The 9,175-nt window shown below is 37.3% G+C and overlaps 1 protein-coding gene across 1 annotated transcript; it reads left to right on the forward strand.

Annotated features, from left to right (window-relative positions):
* Window positions 1-3,555: 3,555 nt before the first annotated feature.
* LOC113049538 (prostaglandin E2 receptor EP4 subtype-like) lies at window positions 3,556-7,143 on the forward strand. Its single transcript, XM_026211961.1, has 2 exons — window positions 3,556-4,765; window positions 5,556-7,143. Exons 1-2 carry the CDS (start codon window positions 3,983-3,985, stop codon window positions 6,147-6,149), a joined length of 1,377 nt encoding a protein of 458 aa, XP_026067746.1. The 5' UTR covers window positions 3,556-3,982; the 3' UTR covers window positions 6,150-7,143.
* The last annotated feature ends 2,032 nt before the right edge of the window (window positions 7,144-9,175 follow it).

Consider the following 9,175-nt stretch of genomic DNA (forward strand, 5'->3'; position numbering starts at 1 on the left):
AGTGTGTGTGTGTGTGTGTGTGTGTGTGTCAGTTAACGGTTTCTCAGTTCCTTATTTCATCTTTCCCTGTATTGTGTATTTAAAGCAATGTTTACCAAGATCACTTTTTCAAATACATGAATGTAGACTGTAAGTATATAGACTGTGGAGGAAGTGGTCACATCAGGTCTCACCTACTGTAAGTTGAGAGCAAAACAGGACGTGATCTAAACTGTTCCAGTGATGTGGCCCATAATGCTTTTATATTTTATCATTGCATCTAAGGTCATTATGTTTTTACTTGCATCGTATAGTTCTGTAGGATGATTCACAGTACATTTTATAATTCTTCAGTATTTCATTGGCATTTATTTTATTTACCCAAAATTACTAAAAAGCAAAAGCATATGCATGTAAGCATGCACAATCCAGGCAAGCTGCATAAAAACATTGCTTGGAAATGTCATTAAACAAAACCGTTCCAACATTCACAAACAGACTGAGATCCACAACACACAACACACACACACACACACATCAACACTTGCTCGTTTCCCCAGTTGCTTCCTTCCTCTTTAGTTCCCTGAAAAAAAATTGTTTATTTCTTCTGAATTTATTCACACACCCCACCCTTTTGTCAAAAATCAACAAGTATGTTGCAATTTTACATGAAAACATTCACATTAGGGAAAATGCAGGTAATTATTTATTATTATTAGAGTTAATTATTTAGATTTGTAATATTTGTGCTACAAATTGGTGTGTTTATGATTACAATGATGAATTAAAATGATATGATATTAAATATCAGTTTACGATATCAAGTGGCATAACAGACTAATTTGACACTCCTACGTTTGACACTCCTTGACTTACTTCTACGTTAAAAATAAGTTGGATTATATTACCAAAAAAATAAAAATAAATACTGAGCTCGAATATGTGTACCATTAAATAATATCATGAAACATGCTAAATGTACTGAGACCAGGATTGAGAAAGCCCAGAATGATGCTTCTATAACCCTTAAATGAAGATGTTTTGAAATTCTGAGTGTAAATGAAGGAAAACCTTTAATGACCGTTAATGTGATGAGGTCATTAAGTCAACCATGATGAATATTAAAACATGAATATTAAGGGAGACAAAAGCTGAGGACCGGGGGGCCAAAATGACCACAAAGAGAGCTGATGGGATAGCTGATGGGATAGCTAACAACATCATGTCTTTGAAAAAAAAAAAAAAAAACCTTCGATATTTGCTAATATAGCTGTCAAATTGGAGATAATGTTCATATATTTTAGAAACTGACTTATGTCTGCTCATTTTCTGGGAAGGTAACAAAATACGGTGTAAGTGGAGCTTACCAATCACGCACCCTGCTTTCACTGAATGACTTTTAATTATGCTTATTGACTTTGGTCACAGAAGCATTGAAAATGTAATACAGCCACTTAGTCAGCTGCACCACCCTTCCAAACACAGACAGCTCAATCAACAAAAAAGCTGTAGCTTAGGAGGTTTTATCTTTCATTAACTGCAGATTAAACATCAGTCGGAGCAGTGGAGTGAGTGGGAAGAAGGTTAAATACATGACGTGTGATGGAGGGTCATCTATCATCTCAGACAATAATTAAAAACAGAATCAATGTTTTCAATACTGCTGCACTGCGAGTGTACGATTCAATACCTGCACAGACGTTCTATTAGAGTAATGCTTGTGGACCATTTGATGTCATCCCCACTTGACCTGTTTTACCCTTGGTATCTAAGGAAATCCATTTCAACCTATGAATTTGTTTTTTTTTTTAAAGGGGTTCCTTGCAACCTGTTTTCTTATAATTGTGTGTTTAAATCTTACAAATGTGTCCTAGAAAGCTTTATTACTAGGTATTGCATCTTTATATCTCACAATTTTTTTGACAACTGCAAGTTTATTTCTCTTAAATTAAGACTATCTCCCACAAATGTCTCACAGTTACGACTATTTCTTGCAATCATTAATTTATTTCTCATACATTTTAATTTATGTCAGTTGTGACTTTATTGCTCATAATTGTAAATCTATGTCATGATTGCAGTTCTTGTAATTGCAACTTCAAATAAATGCAGTGTTATATGTTCGTATTTTAAATCAGAACTGAAAAGAGCAGTTCTTAGAATATTACCCAGTGCATGTTACTCACTGTGAACTTCTGCGCTATTTTCAGACTGAATGTGTATTCTTTAACCCTTTAGATAAAGATTTTTTTTTATCTGGGCTTGTAATCACTTAATTTACTGTGCATTCCTACAAGCTAACTCCTAGGTGACATTTCTGTGAACTTTGTGTGTACCTAATGTACTAATGGCAGACACTTCCTTTGTAGTGACATACGGCAATAACATCAGAAATGCATTTTTCCTGAAATATAAACCTCACAGAAAACCACACTGTTTTCAGATCTCATATATGCATTGGTGTTGTGTGTAGCTGCAGCATGCACGGCGTAGCTTGAGCAGATATAAGACGTCAGTAAGCACAAGGTACACCACAAGACGGAAAAAAAAAACAAATCCAGAAACAACTAGAACAATGACATTTCAAAGGCTGTGCACTGAGTGAGTCACTGTCTTCAGAAAACCTTGCAGAACTATCCAGGTCATAGAAGTGTGAAAAAGTGCAAGTGCTTAAAGAAACTAAAACTGACCAATATATTTAATCTATATCATTAAAGTATTTTCAGTGTGTGAAAAGGAGAACCAAATATAATTTACTAACTCCTTTCAATCTCACTTGATTTGTTAATATAACTTTTTGAACAAGTGTGTAAATCTCATCATCAATGATTAAAGATTTAAGTACCAGATAAAATGGATAGCACTATATATTTTTTGCAGCTCCCAAATGTTATGAATGTGTCATGCATAAATTATATAGCAATACTTAACCCCCCCGGAGCAAGAACTCAGTATGAAGCCAGAATGTAAATCTTGAGGATTTAATAACAGAAGCATATTGTTTTGTGCACTTACCATGTGCAGTTTTATTGCTTCTTAAAGAATGGATTATGGTCATGTGAGGTAGATGAGGTGTTGGGGCTTTAGAGCTACTTTCATCACAACACTATGTTAATAACAGACAGAATTTTTCAGTTGACTAAATCATGCTGAGGACTTAAAATATGATTATGTTACAAAATCATTTATATTTTTAAATAAAGCATGATTATCATTGCTGTTACTGGAATTTTTAGCAAAACACTTGTCTTTTTTAGGCTCTTGTGGTGTTTGTGTTTCAACACATGTATTGTGGTAGCAGCACTTCCTTAATGTCAAGTTATGCTAAGTTGTACTCTTGAAGTCGGCACCATTTTACCAGACAAACCAAAAAAAAAGAGAGGATAAAAATCTAGCTTTAATTGACATTTTCTTCTATAAAAAGTAGGACATAAAAGCAGAAAATTGCTAAATGCATCGTTTAAAAAAACATTCAGAAGGGACACAAAAAACATACTTTCCTTAAATGACTCGGGCATCATTTTGCCGAAATGAAGAAAGACCAATGAGTGCGAATTGTGCAGATAAATATTATCCTCGTAGATGATTTTATGCAGAGACATGTATGTGTCAACTTGCATTGACAGGATGGTGCAAGAGTGCATTCAAGGGGCGGAGCTGGCAGAAAGCTCTCAAGGAAAAACTTGTTGCGAGTCACTTTAGTGAGACTGAGGGCAACCGTGGACTACACACCTCTCACGAGCAAAAACAAAGGACTGAACTTTAAGAATTGTGAATGACTACATGAGTACCCGACTCTGGCGAGTCCAAATGCATCCTAATCCGACAAGCGCTTTGGAGATGATGGAGACGCGTAACGGCGCGTGAAACGTCAATGTGGACGGTATCATCGTGGGATCTTTGACATCGATTGAGAAAGTCAAGGATTTCGTACAATGCGTCTTGAACGCATGATTTGATTTGGACATCAACCTGCGTGTGAAAAAGAAAACACTCTGTGAAGATGAACGAAACGAGCACGAGTCGTGGCAAAGGTTATGACCCCACCATCCCGGTCATTATGTTCATATTTGGTGTGGTCGGGAACGTGATTGCTATCGTAGTGCTTCGAAAGTCGCGAAAAGAGCAAAAAGAGACCACTTTTTACACCCTGGTGTGTGGACTTGCCGTGACTGACCTCCTGGGAACTCTCCTCGCGAGCCCAGTCACCATTGCCACCTATGTGAAGGGAGATTGGCCCGGCGGGAAACCTCTGTGTCAGTATTCCGGCTTCATTTTACTCTTCTTCTCCTTGGCGGGTCTCAGTATTATCTGTGCCATGTCCGTCGAGAGGTACCTCGCCATCAATCACGCGTATTTCTACAACCACTACGTGGACCAGCGGGTGGCAGGCTTGGCTCTGGTGGTGATCTATGTGTCCAATGCACTCTTCTCCGCTCTTCCGAGCATGGGACTGGGATCCGTGGTGAAGCAGCATCCAGGAACCTGGTGTTTCATTGACTGGCATAGCAACGATAGCACAAACGCCACTTTCTCTTACATGTACGCGGGCTTCAGCTCCATCCTCATCCTCGCTACGGTCCTCTGTAACGTGCTGGTGTGCGCGGCTCTCATCTTGATGCACAAGCGCTTCGTCCGCCGGACCTCGCTGGGGACGGACCAGGCGCGAGTCGCGGAGATCAGGCGCAGGCGGAGTTTCGCGCGTCTGGCCGGCGCGGAGATCCAGATGGTCATCCTTCTCATAGCCACGTCCATTGTGGTTCTCATCTGCTCGATTCCTTTAGTGGTAAGTGGGATTTGGTGGCCTCCGGGAAATTACAGAATACTCTGATTTAGAGGAAGGTGCACTAAATTATGTGGGAAAACTCACGAAACTAAACGCAAAGATGGTTTGTTAATAAAAGTCCACGAGTTCACATAAACGTAGTATAAATATGTTACGGAGGAGTGTTTTTTAATCATAAAATTATGTGAAACAGCGTCATACACACAAAAAAAAAAAAACTATAAAAAAACCCCATACATTATAAATGTATCTACAGTAAATTTGTAAATTAAAGTGAAAAGTATGAATTACAGTATTATTTACTGGGCAATAAATAGGCTATAGTTGTAAAATATATTTTTTAATATATATATATATATATATATATATATATATATATATATATATATATAAACATGGACAGTTTTTTTTTTTACATACTGTAAAATTTCAGTCAGCACTTAGATTGAACATTTTTAACTGATTTAAAAAAAGGTCAAACATTTTGTCACAGTCACAATCTTAGTACATGAGACATCTATTGATTGTTATCTACTGATAAGAGATGTTCAGACGCAAAATGTTCATTGAATGGGATTGTATCTGTATTTACAATTTGTACAGTTATGTGTTGACTCACAGTGGAAAGACTGAGGTGAAAACCAGTATCTGATATCAGTGTGTGTGTCAAGATTTTCTAAACTTGGTGGTAGAGCTCATCATCACCTGCAGTATCAAATAGGTTTGTGTCAAAAATCAATGTTTTATAACTACAGATATTTAAACAGATAATGTCTTGCTTCCTGTTTAGGTGCGGGTGTTTGTGAACCAGCTGTATAATTCTCCAGTAATGACTGAACAAAAGCCGAACCCGGACCTTCAGGCCATCCGAATTGCCTCTGTTAACCCCATTCTGGACCCCTGGATCTACATTCTGCTGAGAAAGACAGTCGTGCAGAAGATTCTGGAAAAGATCAAGTGCCTCTTCTGCCGTATCGGTGGGAGGAGACACGGGAGTAGCCCTGCGGAGTTCCACTGCGGGAACGGCGTCCACAGCTCATCGGTCATGTCTCGTGATTTTCCGTCGCTAGCGTTACCCGAGCTGCCAGAGGTGATCAGCACATCACAGATGTACCTGTATCCCTTGGAGGCGGGACAGGAAATGGGCTGCTGCGGTGGCTCTGTGCAGAGCAGGACGTGTTCTACTTCAACCGAGCAAACCCTTCTGCGGGACTCTCAGGTAGAGCTCAGCAGTGAAGAAAACAGGATGGAAACGGGCACGGACTTCGTGAAATCACATTCATGCACGCACTCCAACACAAATGAATCCCAGTGTTCCAAGCACCAGCTGCTGCAGGTGACCTTTACAGATGAGACTTTGAGCTTACAAGAAAGAAGCATATGATGCATGCTGAAAAACCTGCTTAGTTCAGCAGAACGATGTGTCGGGAGGTGAAAAACATTTCAAGAGCTTGATGTGAGTGTTGTGAATAGAATCAGAACTTCTCAGAGCAAAAACTGAAAGAAAGAAAGAATTCCTAAAAACTCATGAGACTGAAGAGAAAAAGTTTAAAAGAAAGACTAACCAAAGGACTAAACTTGGAGCAAGAAAGTGAAAAAAGTGCTTACTAAAGTAGGAAAAACAATGTTACTATATATGAAAAAAAAATTGCATGATGGGGTTCTGAAAAGAGTGTAAGAGCAGATGAGGGTGGAGAGGCAAACTGGCCTCATTTTCTGATAGGAACTTATGATGCATTTCAAAAGAAGACTGCATATTCCAAACAGTGAAACAGAACTCTAAAAATGTAGATTTAATTTATTGTAAGTTCTTGTGAATTTCTGCAGAAAAGGCATTCGTAGTAAATGAACACAGTTCCGTTTGGCCCTGACTGACTGATTTGATTGACCCGGGCAAATCTTTAATAGATTTGATGGACGACCATGTGAGCAAATATCTACTGCCCTGCTTCAAGTTCCCTTTTTGCAGACATTCTGGTGAGATCTCCACTAGGTCACAAGATCAAGTAACCAGAGTGCCTTGTTAGCTTTTCTCATGCTGGAACTCGTGGTTTAAAATGTCCTTTTCCTTATGTTAAGGTGACCAAAACACTTTTCATTTCCATTGCTGCATAAACAACTGTCCTCTATTTCAAACATAAGATGTAGCTAAGTGTAATATGATATTCTGTGAATTAACCAAGCAATTTCACATCCATGTTTACTAAGAGTAACACCATCACAAAATATAGCGGTACCCAAAATCTCATCATACAGTGTAAGAGCACATGATATACAGCACATTATTGCTCATTTTTGTTTCTTTTAAAGTAAGTGTAGATGATAGAATGTATAGTGAGGAGATGAAATTGTAAAAGCTATTAAGATGTTGAATGTCTTTTAAGGTTATATGTTTTGCACTTTTAAATCCTTGTGAACTGTCACTATCAGTCAGTGGTCAACAAGGAAGAACTGTTGAGTTCATCTGTACATACTTGTGATGTTAAAATGTGAACGCTGTCTTGCTTTAATTTATTGTAGTCTTTTTTAGACAATATGTTGACTAGATATTTCTTCTCTATGAGAAGGTAAAGTTTGAGATGATTCTACTCATGTTGAAGCAGTTATATGGGTTTTGTTTAATTTCACAATTCTAATGTGTATCAAAACAGCATGAGGCATGATTTAAACTACTTAGCACCATCATCTGCTGCATGTATATAAATGATTCAACATCACAGTGTGTATTTTCACCATTTCCTCATATCTTGTCTTTCTCTTACCCTCGATGTGACCCTCCAGAATGTGCAATGGCCAGCTATTTATGCTGAAATAAACTCTTGAACTGAAGACAAATAGAAAACAGAAAACAAAAATCTTAAGGTATTTCTTGTCGCACGCTTAAATATTAATATAAGCATAGCAGCTATATAACATCATTCAAATATCATTGAAATCACTTAAATGAATCAAAAGTTCCCAGTCCTACCAAGCATTACAAATCAATTTAATATATCAGATTATTACAAAATTCGATGGTGTCAATTAGCTTTAGGGATAACGGAATAAAGTTTAAAATAAAATTCTCCAATTGCAATCAAAATCAAAGGCAAACGTCTAATCAAAAATATTTTAGAAATTGTTTGAGAAAGCCATCATTTTTAACTAAATTACATTTGTGACACTTTTTTTTAATAAAATATATATATTGATTTGTCATTCACACAAATAAATATGACTTCAGAGATGCAAAAGTGTCTGGAGAACATCAGTGAACACAATGGATCTGTTCAAAAATTATAAATAATTTACTGATTGGACAAGTCAATAATTGAAAAACAAGTCCATTATTCATAAGACGTGCACACTCATCCTACTCACAGAATAGATTGCATCTGTAAAAGGAAAAAGACAGATGATCCATATGTATTTTCAAGTGTAATGTTTCCAGTGTGTCAGCAATCCTTACATCTACTTTTTCAAAAGGTCAGAGCTCATTATATTTTTAGAAGAATAAATGACTGGTTAGGTTAGGTCATGTTTGACCTCATGTATTCATCAAATTGTATCACCATCCTTAAATATATAAACTATATATATTCGGTTTGCTTTCGTGGTTCAAACTAAAAAAAGTGATTCACTGGGGTCTCATTATATGATCTTTACAAGATGACCAATGTGCAGGAACAGATCTGGAGACCTTCACCAACTGTAGACATCCCATAATTTCATTAGCTTGTGAAGGATAATCAGTTCTACTCTCCACTGCAAGTATTCTCAGCATGCATCATGCATTTGTGCACTTGTTGTGACGTACAAACTGCCACCTGTCCCGATTCCATACGTATACATTAATGAGAACTGACAAAAGCAATCTTTAGCACAGTCCACAGTGCATCAGTTTCAGGCATCTCCCTAAAACATCATTAGCGAAGACGTTAGTGTCCTCATTTATTTGAATGAAGCAACAATTAGCAAAGGATTAGCAGGAGGCAGAAGGATGCTGGAAGCTTCCGCCAAGTCCCACAGGTGCCAAATAAAAAGCATTAGAGACGTAAATGGCCCAGTTTGCAGCCCACGCAGGCAGCTGGACAGTATCAGTGCGGATAGTGTATGAATGCCTATAAATAATGGGGTCAGTGGCAGTAACAGCCAAAAACACATAACACATGTAAGTCATGTCAAAATCAACCTGAAATTCTGGGGTTCTTGGTACAGAATAACAGAGTAAAGCAAATTTTATTTTGAACGAGTAGTTTTAGGCATTATATTATATTCAATAATATAATATATTGTATATTGGATAATGAGTAATGTTTTTTATGAAGATGTTAATGTCAGGTATTCTTATGTAAAAGTAAAAAAAAAAAAAAAAAAAAACAACAGGTAGCAACCTGTCGAACATTATTCTACCTGCACAAAGAACACATT

The sequence above is a fragment of the Carassius auratus genome, chromosome 30, assembly GCF_003368295.1.
Source record: "Carassius auratus strain Wakin chromosome 30, ASM336829v1, whole genome shotgun sequence".
NCBI classification, from domain to species: domain Eukaryota; kingdom Metazoa; phylum Chordata; class Actinopteri; order Cypriniformes; family Cyprinidae; genus Carassius; species Carassius auratus.